General features: G+C 37.9%; 1 protein-coding gene across 2 annotated transcripts in view; it reads left to right on the forward strand.

The window, feature by feature from the left end:
* Window positions 1–15,113, forward strand: part of HEATR5B (HEAT repeat containing 5B) — a 95,843-nt gene that overhangs the window by 47,000 nt on the left and 33,730 nt on the right. For both annotated transcript variants that reach the window (XM_058668068.1, XM_058668067.1), the window contains exons 22-26: window positions 2,035–2,179; window positions 4,242–4,481; window positions 5,551–5,802; window positions 10,464–10,645; window positions 12,885–12,953. In XM_058668068.1, the coding sequence (XP_058524051.1) occupies window positions 2,035–2,179; window positions 4,242–4,481; window positions 5,551–5,802; window positions 10,464–10,645; window positions 12,885–12,953 (888 nt within the window). The remainder of the gene's footprint in view (window positions 1–2,034; window positions 2,180–4,241; window positions 4,482–5,550; window positions 5,803–10,463; window positions 10,646–12,884; window positions 12,954–15,113) is intronic.

Here is a 15,113-nt window from a genome sequence, read left to right on the forward strand (position 1 = left end):
GATTCCTGATGATGACATTAGTTATTTTTCTTTCAAAGTGAAAACGCTGCTAAAGAGGAATTAAGTGACTTAAAGAGAAGGATTTAAAATATCTTGGCAAACTAAGCCCTGAGTGTTCTGATGCCATTTGCTACGAAGTGTCTGCATGAAATAGTCATCTTTGACTTTTATTGGCATCAAATGAAACAATAGCTTGAAATGGATGTCAAGATTATGTGCACATTGACAGATCGGAAGGTTTTACTTGTTCAAGCTTCATAAAGTAAAAAAAGACTTAAAATGAGCAAAAGGAGACAAGTCCATACTTGTATCAAAGGTTATATTTGTATATGCATTACCAAATCATTGAAAATGAAAAATTTAGCTATAAGTAGCAACAATATCCACAATAGTCAAATGTATGTAATCAAAGATGTCTAGCAGTTTTTTTCCTGAAAACTATAAACATTGATCAAATAAAGACCTAATTAAATGAAGAGCAGTAGTTTGTGAACTTTTGAAGCCAACTCTCCCTATATTGATCTATAACTTTAGTATCGTACCACACAGAATCCTAAAAGGTTTTACAAAAATCAACAAATCTAAACTTTATGTACAAATACAAAATATTTTTAAAGATCGCTGAATATGTGTCATATTTATTGTAGTTTACCATGAATGAATAAAGTGTTGAACTGTAGCTACAGATGCTCCTTAATTGTCATTGAGTACATCCTAATAAAGCATTGTAAATTGAAAACATCATAAGCCAGTCCATTGACTCTGCTGAATATCATAGCAGCACTACAATCGGCTGGTGCGTATTGGGTTTTCTGCCCTTGTAATCTTGTGCCCAACACTGTGAGATGGTATTCTATGTACCACTTACAAACACAGGAAGAGGTAAAAGTTCAAACCAAGCTTTTACTAAATGTTATCACTTCTGCACAATCATAAAGTTAAACATTAGCAAGTCAAGTCCTTGTAAGTTGGCAACAAACTGTAGAGACAAGTAGATAAAAATCAGTAAAGCATTCAGCATTGAATTCACTCATATCTTAGCATTTATAACCATAATATCATTATAACTCAATGTCAAAGGATCATCTTTCCATAAAAACAGGGACTGTAAGATACTGTCAGTTGTACTTGGCATTTCTAGTATCACAGATGTTAAAATAGAAAAGTACACTATAGATTCACTAAAATTAGCTTTTAAAAAGTTTATAAACTGTTTTATTTCTTTTACTTTGGCTCTGCCAGTCAACATTTGTTGTGCTGATTGTCTTGGTTGCTGTTCTCTGTGATTGTTGCTAAATGGGATGTTCATGCTGGTCTACTTCACTTATATTTTGTCATATTATTCTTCAATTGTGTGAGTTTGGCCATTGTTTCCCATGTAATGTGAACATGTGTATGTTCAGTGCCAAAATGTATTCATCTTCAGGAAGAGACATCAATAGAACATTTTATTAATGCCAGATTTTCTCTTTTTGTATATTTACATGTTTATTTACTTGATGTAATTCCACAGACTAATATCACATGCAGGTATCCCAAATGGCTGCTTAACCTACTGCACCACAATGCGCACCCCAGTGTATCTTTTCTTTCAGGAATTAAGATGAAAAAAAAAAAAAAATAAAACTATGCCAAAAAAAAAAAAAACCCACATTTTACAATCCTTTTATGTTTATGTTGGTTTGGTTTTGTTACCTTCCATTAATAAATACTCTGCTCTATACTTTTGATTCATCACATTTGACTTATATATTCTTGAAAAATTTAAAAGGCAGAGTTAACAGGATCATGTGTAGTAAAGGATGTTGAAAAGATCCTTCTGGATTTTCAGCTAAGAATAGTTGTAATTTTGGCTCTAATAGGTTTTTTGTACACTTACTGGCATGAGTATTTTCCTAAAAGGTCATTATTTGACTGTGTCTTAAACAAGTAAAGTTGTTAAATCAAGAGTCTCTTTTCACATAAGGTGTTACTATGTGTTCATTCAGCAAATAAGAGTGAAGAATTACAGAGTGAAACTGTTGTGCTTTACAGGTTCATCTGTGTAGTTCCCATTTGCTGCTCCGACGAGCAGCTGTGGCATGTCTGCGGCAGCTTGCACAGAGAGAAGCGGCTGAAGTGTGTGAATATGCCATGAGCCTAGCCAAGAGTGCTGGGGACAAGGAGAGCAGCGGTGCCAGTAAGTTCTCTTCTTGGTCAGTCCCTCGTACTTTGCACTTTCACATTTTGAATGGCTGTTATTTAGTGGGTTGAGGTGTGGCCACATTTCTTATTATTAAAGGATTTCTTTATTTTGAAAGGTTAATTTATTTTTATTTGAAAGAGAGGAGACACAGAGATAGACAGGTCTTCCATCTGCTGTCATTCCCAAAATGGCTGCAGAGGCTGGAACTGTGCCTGTCTGAAGCCAGGTGCCAGGTCTTCGTCCGGGTCTCCCACCTGGGTTCGGGGGCCCAAGGACTTGGTTCATCCTCCCCTGCCTTCCCAGGCTGTTAGCAGGATGTGGATTGAAGTATAGCAGTTGAAGCTCAAACTGTTGCCCTCATGAGACACTGGCACTACAGACAGAAATTCAACCTGCTATTACTTAGTATCAGCCTCAGCATTTCTGATTTTTTTTATTTCTGATTCTTTAGATCCAACAGCTATCACTTTAAAATTCCTATGTAGGGCCTGGTGCGAGAGCCTAATGGCTGAATTTTCACCTTGCATCCACTGGGATCTCATGTGGGAGCTGTATCATGTCCTGGCTGCTCTACTTCCCATCCAGCTCCCTGCTTGTAGCCTGGGAAAGCAGTGGAGGGTGGCCCAGAGCTCTGGGACCATGCTCCCGCGTGGGAGACCTGGAAGTAGCTCCTGGCTCCTGGCTTCGGTCAGCTCACTTCTAGCCATTGCACCCACTTGGGGAATGAACCAGTGGACAGAAGATCATTTTATCTCTCCTTCTGTCTGTATACCTGCCTTTCAAATAAAAATTTAATAAATAAATAAATAAATAAATTTATTTCAATGTAACTTTCTTGGTATTTTGCATTTTTACCATTTAAAATTTTTTGTTACTTTAAGAAAATTAATAGCATTTAGTATCGGGAAACTTCCGCCAACTCTGGAGGATATATCAGACAGAATTATCTTAGGGGTGGACACAAGTTTCCAGGCTTTTTGCTTTTTAATTTTTATGTATGTATTTGAAAGGCAGATAGAGACAGAAGCAGAAATTTTGTGTCTGCTGGTTCATTCCTCAGATGCTTACAGCATCAGGACCTGGGCCAGGCTGAAGCCAAGAGTCCAGCAGGGACCCAAGGACTTGAGCCGTCGTCACATGCTGCTTTCCAGGGTAGGCATTAGCAGGATAGTGGAATCAGAAGCAAAGGCAGGCCTTAAAGCCAGGCACTTCCGTATGAAACATGCTTGTCCTAAGTGATGTCTTGGCTGCCAAACACCTTTATTTTTATTTTTTTTAAAGATTTATTTATTTTATTACAAAGCCAGATATACAGAGAGGAGAGACAGAGAGGAAGAATTTCTGTCCGATGATTCACTCCCTAAGTGAGCCACAACAGCCGGTGCTGTGCCAATCTGAAGCCAGGAGCCAGGAACTTCCTCTAGGTCTCCCATGTGGGTGCAGGGTCCCAAGGCTTTGGGCCATCCTCGACTGCCTTCCCAGGCCACAAGCAGGGAGCTGGATGGGAAGTGGAGCTGCCGAGATTAGAACTGGCGCCCATATGGGATCCCGGTGTGTTCAAGGCGAGGACTTTAGCCACTAGGCCATGCTGCCGGGCCCCAAACACCTTTATTTTTAAATGAAATGCTGGGATGCAATCCACTTGTAGCCTGTGGATTTGTAACTTTTTAGATTTGTAAATTAAAAAAAAAAAAAAACACTGAACTATGAGACTGGTAAAATTCCAAATCTTCTAACAATATAACAATTTTATGTTCATTAGATATATTTCAAAGTGTTTCTCTTTCCCATGCCTTTTGTATTAGAATAAATATTCTGTGTACATTTCCTGGTGATTTGTTACAATATCTCAGAAAATAATGGTATTTTAAAAAAAGGTTGTACCCTTGTTGTAGATTAAATTATATCCTAAACGTAATAGTTAAATAGCATATGTTGTTGGTTGGTTTTGTTACTATTTTAAAAGTGCATGTAAGAGTTGATCTTTAGCACAGTTATTCCATGGAAAATATTGCAAGCTACCCCTTAACTTTATTTTGCAAAAATTACTTTTCAGATGTTAATCCTTTTGTACCTGGATTTAGTTCTCGAAGTGGTATCCATTGCCGGCACCAAGGTGTGAATATCACAGAAACTGGACTTGAGGGACTCCTTTTTGGAATGCTAGACCGGGAAACAGATCGAAAATTATGTTCTGATATTCATGACACGTTGGGACATATGCTTTCATCACTAGCAGTGGAAAAACTTTCTCACTGGTTAATGCTTTGTAAGGATGTTCTGGCAGCTTCTAGTGGTATGTATGTAATTTATGTTTTTAAAGTTACAAAAATTGTTTTACCTCTGATTGAGGTGAAGATAAAGACATACAATCGTAAGGACACTTAATGGCAAGAATATTTTCTAAGAAATGTATTTCTGTGCAGTTCATCATTATGCAAACCCGTTTGTCCAAACAGCTAAGTGGTATAACTACTACACACCTAAGTTAGAAGATATGTATGTATACAAACAGATACAGTATGGCCTATGTCTGCTGGAGCTGTGATGAACGCAACAACACAGGATCAAATGAAGTACAAGAGAAAATATGCAGTAAGAGTGCTAAGCATGAGAAGTTTGCAGATTGTTTTAAAAGCAAGCTTTTTAAAAATAAAGTAGTACTGCATGCTAAAATTATGGTAAATGTACACCAGAGTAAACACATAAATCAGTAACACAATTTTATCATTTTCAACTATTATGTATTTTGTGTAGTTGCATGTCCTATACTTTTGTCAGACAATACAGTAGATTTGATTATACCAGCATCACCATAATAGTAAGTAATGTTTTGTGCTTTATGACATTTTATGGCTATCACTTCACTAGGCAAGAGGACTTTGTTTTTTTGGCTCCATTGCAATCTCATGATACTGCAGTTAAATATGTGGTCTATGGTTGACTGAAATGTCATGCAACCCAGAACTGTGTATGAATATGCATTCATATTAGTTTGTACATTTAAGCTACTAGTAATAATGTTGGTGGTTAAATCATATTATAACTTGGTAACTTGTCTTTATTATTTAGGACATATGTTATAAACCTTTTTGGGAATCCAAGCTATGTTTCCATATGTGAAAGTCCCAAATTGTTCTACAGTACAACACAGTATATAAAACTGTTACCGTGTGTGTTATATAAAGTTAGTTTATGTTATCCTTCCTGGTTTTTGATTGCTAAAATAAAAGCTTGTCAATTTTACTGTTTTCCAGAGAATGAGGATTTAATGTTTTTTAAAATTAGAAATCAAACATTGTTGTTTCTAAAGCATCATTTTTGTCATGCTGAGCTTGTTAAGATATTTGTTGTTTTTATTGTAGATATGAGTACTGCAACTCCATTAAGTAGTGGAAAAGATGAAGAATCTGAAAAGAAAGATGAGATGGACGACGATACCATGTTTACCTCTCTCGGGGAAGAAGATAAATCAAAACCTTTTGTGGCACCACGCTGGGCCACGAGGGTGTTTGCTGCTGATTGCCTGTGTCGAATCATCAACTTGTGTGAAAACGCAGACCAAGCTCACTTTGATCTTGCCATGGCACGTTCTGCTAAACTACGAAATCCTACAAGTAAATTTAAATCAGCATTGCTTTCCCCCAAGTGTGTTTACAGAATGAGATCCTGTGCTGCTTTGCAGCCTGCTCTGTCTGTTTCTTTCGTTTATCGTCAGCTCCCTTGCCTCTGCTCTGGTTTTCGTCACCTCTGCCTACTGTCTTCTAGTCACTGTTTGAAAGAGAAGTTGAAAAAAAAAGTGGTCTAAAGTTGTGTATCTGTAGTTTTCCTTAAGTATGACAGTGTCAGAGAGTAACTTATCCTTAGCCTGATGTCCTGGATTTAGAGCTTCAGTATAAATGAAATAATAAATCTCTAAGCTGTACAAGTAAAATGAGCTTTAATGGTCCCCAGCCATGGAGAATGTCAGATTTTTCAAAGTGCCATGTTAGTTTTTCAGATTTTCAGATTTCAATACCACTGGGTATTTTTGAAAAGGTAGAAATTATTTATTATCAGAAATCCTCAGAGGCTTTTTTTAAATTTTTCATAAGTTTTTTGTTTATTTATTTGTTTGTTTGTTTTGTAGCACATATTTCCCTGGTTGAGATATTATAGGGAGTTAACAAAGAAACCAACAGGCCCAGTGTTATCCTACTCCAGGGCAGGAGGCCCTGGGAAGTTGAGTGGTTGACAGGTGACATGGGCTCCCCATCCTGTACTTTGTCATCCTTCCCTTGGCCAGTCACCTGTTCAATATCTGAAGACATGTATGTGAATGAACATCACTGAAGTCCATAAATTAAGAATGTCTGTTAAGTTATGTTACTGTGTTTGCAAGCAGCAAAGCTCACACCTAGATTTAAAAAAACAAATTATAGCAAGAGTATACCATATATAAAAAGAGGACTTTAGCTGCTAGGCTATCGCGCCAGGCCTCAGTAACCTTTCTTAAAACATTTTGTTTAATGAGATGCTTCTTTTACAAAACTGTCCCGCTTAAAATATTTTTTAGATTCTGTGTTCTTAATTATAAAACTGATCATTGCATTCTGACTGGAAGTAAAAGCCAGTTAGTGCTAGACAGGAATAAAACAATGATAAATATTAGAAATTGAGATAGGTAAAGTAAATAATTATATATACACATGTAGAAAACAGGACAACCTTTGCCATAACCAACCAGAAGAATTACTGTGTCTCTCCACGGAATAAAAGCAGAGGTATTTTCTAACAAAAGCTCACCTCTCTAGTATACTATTTTGACACACAAACTAGGCAAAATTACTCTGCTTTGATGAGCTTAGGAGCCCACTTGGCATTGGCTTGTTTTGTAAAGAAGCATTTAAGCACATGTTCTGAAGAGCTATGATAAATACTATTGTCTGCATTCATGTATTTTTTGCTGATTTTAACCTGGCGTAGTTTGTTTTTCCTTACAGTTATTAAGCCAATTAACACCAAAAGAAATCAAAGAATTACAGCAAAATAAATTATTATTATTACTCTAAAAAAAAAAAAAAGTAAGACTGAATGCAGAACATTGTGTCCTTTTTCAAATATTTAGCAAATATTTACCAAATTCTATTCTTCCCTAATTATTGGAAATTTAAAGAAAGTAAGGATCATGGTCTTACTCTGGAAAAACATCTTGATAGAAGATGAAGAAAAAAAAGATTTATCCATGCCATAATTACAGCTTACCCAGTGGCAGTATGGTAGAATAACAGAATACTTCAAATAACTATTCATTTATTTTTTTCTTTTTTTAGATTTTTTTTAATTGGAAAGGCGGATTTACAGAGAAAAGGAGAGACAGAAAGATCTTCCATCCACTGGTTCACTCCCCAAGTGGCTGCAACAGCCAGAGCTGATCTGAAACCCAGAACTAGGAAATTCTTCTGGGTCTCCCACGTAGGTGTAGGGTGCCTAGGATTTGGGCCATCCTCTACTACTTTCCCAGGCCACAAACAGGGAACTAGAAAGGAAGTGAAGCAGCCAGGATTAGAACTGGTAGACAGAAAAGTGGTGTTAAGATTAAAGAGGTATCACAAAGATTCAACATTGCTGGCTATAAAGATATGGAGAAGGGGATACAAATGGGATTCTGGTACATGCAAGGTGAGGATTTAGCCAGTAGGCCACCATGCTGTGCCCCAATTCATTCATTTCTTAAAGAGCCAGGGAAGACCTTCCAGAAAGGATTGTTTTAAAGCTGGGTGTTATAGACAGAAAAGGATTTTTCCAGGTAGGAGAGGCTGGTTGCATTGCTCTTCTGTTGCTGCTGTAACAAATCTTTACAAATTTCGTTTCAAAACAATCCAAGTAAAATGGGTGTAATTGGAAGATATCATATTGAATGAAATAAGCCCGACATAAATAGACAAATATATAGGAACTGCTATTAAGAAAAGTAAAAGAAAATGAAGAAATGCCTCCGTGTGTCAGTATTGCTGTAAAACTAAAACTTTGTTTTATGCTTTTGTCAAACCGATGGTTAAGAATTATTATACTGCTGTTAATAATGACTGTTATTACTGTTGCATTTACTGTATGTTGGGGAAATGGTCATTTTTCTCATCCAGTTGTTGTTTATATAGTCCATGCCTATGTTCCCACTAAACCAAAGACTTTTTGCTGTTTAAGTTTATTATCTTATGATTTTATAGCAGGGCACAGCAGGTCTGTCTTCCTTTAGGAGTTCTGGGAAAAATCTATTTCCTGTTGTTTCCCAGCTCTGGCCCTGTATCTGTCTTCCTTTGTTGAGCGTCCCCTTCTCCCTATCTTTTTAGCCAGCAATGTTGAATCTCTGTGATACCTCTTTAGTTTTTAACACCACTCTCCTGTCTACAGCCAGGAATGGTGCTCCGCTTCCTTAAAAGTTATTTTTAATTTGGTAATAAACACTTGAAACTTACACTTTTTAAGGGGACACTGCAATATTTGAACGCACAGTGTCGACTGATTAAGTCAGTCAGCTGGGCTTTCTGTTTCCCCTTATGTTAGAGCTCCTCTGTCCAGTTCAATAAACTGTGGAGAGAGTATATAACTAGTTGTTCCACTGTACTGTGGAACACTATAACTTGCTACTTCTGACTCTTTTTTAAAAGATTTGTTTACTTTAAAGGCCGCATGTGGCTGCAAAGGTCATGTTCAAGTGATTTTGGGCTAGTCTGAAGTCAGGAGTCTTTCTGCATCTCCCACATGGGTGCAGAGGCCCAAGGACCTGGCCTGTCCTTTGCTGCTTCCCTGTTCCACTAGCAAAGAACTGACGTGGAAGTGAAGCAGCCAGGATACAAGCCATGTGGGATGCCAGTGCCACAGACGGAGGCTTAACAAACTGAGGCACTGCAGTGGGCCCGGTGGCTGTCTTTGTTAGACAGTATCACACCTCCCTCCGTTTCCCCTCACACTGTGCCTTCCCTCTAGCAATCACCATTCTGTTCTTGAAAAAGTACGCAATGTCAGTTGTCATCAGGGAAATGCCAGTCAAACTCACAAGGGGATATCATCTCTTTACAGTTAGAATGCCTATATCAAAAAGACAAAAAGTAACAAATGCTGGCAAGGATGTGGAGAAAAGGGAATCGTTTACTCATCTGTTGATGGAAATACCAAATCACTATAGCTACTGTGGAGGTACTTTAAAAACATTAGAAATAGACCTGTATGACCCAGTTATCCCACTTCTGGGTGCATATCCAAGGCAAATAAAATCTTCATGTGACAGTGATACCTGCACTGCCATGTTTATTGATGTGCTGTTCACAGTAGACCTTGTAGTAGTCCCACCAAGGGATGAATGATAAAGCCAGTGGTGTAGATATACACAGGGGAGTATTATTTAGCTGTGACATTTACAGCAAAGTGGATGGAACAGTAGGTCAGTATGTTAGGGGAAGTAGACTCAGGAAGACAAATAGCACATGTTCTTTCCTGTAAGTAATTAGTTGATAGAATCTTAAACTGATGTTCTGATCTGAAAGATTCATACTGTTAGATTAGGCCCATATGGATAATTCACAATAATCTTGTTTCATTGCTCATCACTTAAATTACTTAGTACTACACGAAAGCAAGTCCTGAAAGAATCAATGGCTACAAAGGATACCAAGTAATTTAACTAAATTTCAGGACTTGCTTTCATGTTTTTTTAGACAGTATCTAGTGTAATCCTTACAGATTTTCCATATCTTGTTCTTGCTATTAAAATCTTTTCATCTTCTTCATAGATTTAGGTTTCCTGAGCTATGTTTTTTTAACTAAGGATTCGTAGTCTGCAACATATAGTCTAAATCCAGTTCACAGCCTGTTTTTACCAGTAAAGTTTTGTGTGAAGACCATGTGCCCATATTGAATACGTATTGTCTGTGGCTGATTTTGAAGTGCAACAGCAGGACTGAATAGTTGTAGTAGAGATCACATGGCTTAGAAAGCCAAAACGTTTACTATCTGGTCCTCCACAGGAAAAGCTTGCCAACTCGTATTTTAAAAGACATGCAGACTTGTTAGAGGAGAGTTCTGATTCAGATTTCATTGTGTGTTACTGTAGTGTAGAAAGGTTTGCTACTGTTTTTAGAAGATTGATATGGAAATTTTCTTGAACGTTCTTGATGTTATTAAACGTTACCCATCAGGTAGATAATTAACACTTTGTTTAGAAATTATGTCATGTTTTTATACCATTACCCTTACTTTTAGAGTAGTTTTCCTTTTTACATTCTGTTTTTATTTTTAGATGACCTCTTGGTACTTCATCTCTCTGACCTGATTCGCATGGCATTCATGGCTGCAACGGATCACAGTAACCAGCTGCGGATGGCCGGGCTCCAGGCTCTTGAAGATATTATCAAGAAGTTTGCATCTGTGCCTGAGCCAGAATTTCCAGGTCATGTGATTCTGGAGCAGTACCAAGCTAACGTGAGATTTTCTAGTTATTGAGACCCTATAAATGAGTGAAGACTCCCTGGAGAAATGTGCTAGAAGTGCAGTCTGTTGTTTGGTTTTGCTTTTTTTTAAGGTAGAATGTATACTTTTGTTTCCATTGTCTGCAGCATGGTTTCAGTCAGCTCACAATTAAAGAAAACAAACGTATCAAGCTGCTGTCACTCTTAAAGTTGTGATAGCATATTTCCGATAACGCTAGAATAAAAATTTCTGACTTCTTAGTCTTGACTTGAGATATTTAGCCATGATATGTGTAAGATAAAAGCAACATTCAAAAAATGTTACGGATTTGCAGTCGTTATTTTCATGTCAAGGCTTGATAAGCATTTTAAAAACTAAGCAATTATTCCTTCTATACTGAAGGATAAATTAACTCTAAATGACAGCAGTTTGTGGTCAGCATTTTGGTGTGATGGGTTAAGCCATCCTAATGTGAACACTGATTTCAGTCCCACTGTTTCACTTCTGGTCCAGCGTCTGGCTAATGTGCCTGGAAAGGTAGAAGATTGTCAAGTACTTTGGACCCTGCAGCCACATGGGAGACCGGGAAAGCTGTAGGCTGGCTACATCTCATTACTCTGCTGATAAATATTAAAGCTACTAATCTGAAACTCTGTGACTGATGTTGCTCTATTTAAATCTAAAACTCCTTATTTACTGATATACTAACAATACCTACACAAATAATTTTGAGTAGTCATTTTTTAAAGATTTATTTGTTTTTATTGGAAAGGCAGATTTACAGAGAGGAGAGACAAAAAGATCTTCCAACTGTTGGTTCAATCCCCAAATGGCTGCCAAAGGCTACAGCTAAGCTGATCCTAAACCAGGAGCTAAGAGCTTCCTCTGGGTCTCCCATGTGGGTGGAGGGTCCCTATTTGGGCCATCCTGTGCTGCTTTTCCAGGCCACAAGCAGGGAGCTGGATGGGAGGTGGAGCAGCCAGAACGTTAACTGGCACCCATTTTGGATGCTAGTTCTTGCATGTAGAGGATGAGCTTGTTAAACCACCATGACAGCCCCTTTGAACAGTTCTTTAAAACATCTCTTGGGGACCGGTGCAATGGCCCAATAAATAAATCTTTAAAAAAAATCCCTTGTTGAGGCAAAATCATCTTCAGTTTTTTAATGTGGCAGTGTGAGAACTGTTTGGTTATTTAAAGAAAATGATGTAGTTATGAAATTTAATCATGACATAGTATTATTAGAAATCTGTTTAGAAAAATACTGATAGAAAAAATAGAATAGCAGTTTTGTGGGGTTTTTTTTTTTTTTTTTTTACTTTATTGTTGTTTAAAGGTACAGCTTTTAAAGAAGGAGAGATAGAAATAGAGAGAAGGTTTTCCACCCACTGGTTCATTCTCCAGATGGCCATATTGGTCAGAGCTGAGCTGATCAAAAGGTGGAATCCTGGAGATTGATGCTGGTCTCTACATGGGCTGTCCTGCGCTGCTTTCTCAGGCCATAAGCAGGGAGCTAAATTGGAAATAGGCCAGCCAGGACTCAAATGGGTGCCCCAGGTGGGACGCTGGTGCCACGGGGTGGATTACTTTGCTGTGCCACCATGCTGCCCCTCAGAATGGCAGTCTTTTTTCTTTGAAGACTTATTTATTTTTATTAGAAAGGCATTCCTACAGAGAGAAAAAAAGACAGAGGGAAAGATCTTCCATCTGCTGGTTCACCCTTCCTAAATGGCCACGATGGCTGGAGCTGAGCCGGTCTAAAGACAGGAGCTTCTTCCAGGCCTCCCACATGGGTACAGGGTTCCAAGGCTTTGGGGCCGTCCTGCACTGCTTTCCCAGGCCACAAGCAGGGAGCTGGATCACAAATGGAGCAATTCAGATACAAACCAGTGTCCGTCTGGGATGCCAGATCTTGCAGGCAAAGGACTAGCCAGTTGAGGCCTGTGCAGTTTTTTCTTATTTCTGGTAACGTGACTTTGTTAGAGTATCTGTTTACTGTTAATTAAACAAACAAAAGAAGTAAAAAACAAATAATTGTCTATTTGATTTGACATTCGTATAGATTTGATAATGCTGACCTGTTAGAAAGGAGAGGAGAAGTGATATGGGTTGAATTATTAACTGTAGAGATAAGAAAGAGCTGATGGAAAGGGACAAAGATGTGTTTGCTGTCTTTTCATCTCTAATGTTACAAAGAGCTTTTTGTTTTATTACTAATGTCCAAAATTAAATGCTTTATTCATTTTTCTAGGTGGGAGCTGCCCTAAGGCCAGCCTTTTCACAAGATACACCATCTGATATAATAGCAAAAGCTTGCCAGGTAAGAAAATAAATAGAGCCTTTTATAATTATCTTTTATAAATTCATAGATATCTTATAATTTCATTGTCTGGAAAAAACAGAAAACTATTTACATTGGAAACACAACAGTGTCAGTTTCCTCTTTTGTAGGTAGAAAATGATAAGGCAGTAATATTACTAACATCCCCTTTTTTGGTCTGAATTGCAATATATAGCTCATATACGAGACTGCTTCCAAAGTTTCACAGAGAAACTCTTTATAAATGTATTGTCTATTAATTTTTGAAGATCCTTTGTATTACATGGAAGTGAATAAGACATATGAAAGTCATAAGAGGGTCTAACATATAAGTAAAACATTAAAATTACAATAATTAAATAATATATATTAATAGTAACCACGTAGGGGCCTGGCGCAGTAGCCTAGCGGCTAAAGTCCTCGCCTTGGCACTAAAGCGTAGTAGCTAAAGTCCTCGCCTTGCACCTGCTGGGATCCCATGTGGGTGCCAGTTCTAATCTCAATGGCCCTGCCTGTGGCCTAGGAAAGCAGTCAAGGAAGGCCCAAAGCCTTGGGACCCTGCAGCTCCCTGGGAGAAGTTGAAGAGGCTCCGGGCTCCTGGCTTCGAATCAGCTCAGCTGTGGCCATTTTGGCCACTTGGGGAGTAAGCCAGTGAATGGAAGATCTTTATTTTTCTCATTCTCTCTGTAAATCTACCTTTCCAATAAAAAAAAATAAATAAATCTTTTAAAAAGAGAGAGACAGAAAAGAGATTTCTAGATCACAAAGCAAACTTTAGGGTTCAAGTACATCATTTGGTGTGAGAAACTAACAGACATCAGAAATCACAGTCGTGTGTAAGTAAATGTGTCTGGGTGATACTTCACAGCATAAGGTCTAAGTAGACAGAACCACCTGCAGGGCTTCTGCTCAGTAGAAAAGTCAGTGCTATTAGAATCTTGGAAACTAATAGTACGAACATTTCCTATTGATGAGTTTTTCTTAATCTTTTAATGTCACTTGCGGCTATGGCTGATTTTTCTATATAAATGTTCTTTTCTGGTAGCAGGTCATAAATGTATGACCTCATCTCCTGTTGCTATGAAGAGGTCTAGTTTAGGAACATGTGGAACAGTAGATTTCAAATTGCTTTCTTTAATAGAAGTGAAGAGTTGGCTTACGTGGCATCCCGTCCTGTGCTAGAATAAACAGCATGTAAGAAACCTTAAAGAAGGATCAGTCTTAGCATCGTAGGGAGGGTCATCAGGTGTGACACAGTGTGGGACATAACCTGGGAGCAGGCTTCAACTCTTACACAAAATACTTGCCTTAATGTTTCATTTCAGCTTATAATTCCTGATTGTACATTGACTCATCAACCTTGTGATGGAGGACCAAAGTCTTCTCTTAGAATGTGATGTCTTGCTAAAACCAAACCCACTATTCCTTCACTGAAAATTTTCCATTTTTAGCTTTTTGAAGTAGAAAAAGTGCTTTGATTTTTGCAAAGAATACCTTATGCCAAATTATCTGTACCAAAATTGACAAAATTAGGAAGGTTGTGAATTCAAGGAATCTACCCAGTATGTTTAGTGTCCGCATGGATAACAACTGTTTCTGTTCATGCTCATTTCATCTCTTTTCACTGTAAACTTCATTATATCTTCATTATTCTTGTTTTGGCCTCAGTACATCTTTTATTGACAACAATCACTTTTAGAGTTTTCATTTTTAATTTTTAAAAATTTTGCTGTGAATTTGAGAATAGATTTTGAGCGTCAAACCACTTATGTAAACATTTATTCCCTACTTACAATTCTTTTTTTAATTTAAAATGCAAAATTACTTGGAGAGAAAGGGGAAAACAGACTGGGATATCTTTCATCTGCTGATAGACTTCCCAGATGGCCACAGTGGCCAGAGCTGGGACCTCTATAAGCACAGGGCTGCAGAAACTTGGGCTATCCTCTGCTGCTTGCCCAGTCTCATTAGCAGGGGCTGAAACAGTTGTGAGCAGCAGGGAGTCCAACTGGCGCCCATAAGGCATGCTGGTGTTTCAAGCAATGGCTTTACCCTCCTGTGCCACACCACCAGCCCCATTGTTCTCGACTTTTAAAAAGTTTCAAGTACAAGAATGCCAGTTTGTTCTCCAAGACTCAAAAATCAAATGGTCTGAAAACC

The sequence above is a fragment of the Ochotona princeps genome, chromosome 8 (assembly GCF_030435755.1).
Source record: "Ochotona princeps isolate mOchPri1 chromosome 8, mOchPri1.hap1, whole genome shotgun sequence".
Lineage (NCBI taxonomy): Eukaryota > Metazoa > Chordata > Mammalia > Lagomorpha > Ochotonidae > Ochotona > Ochotona princeps.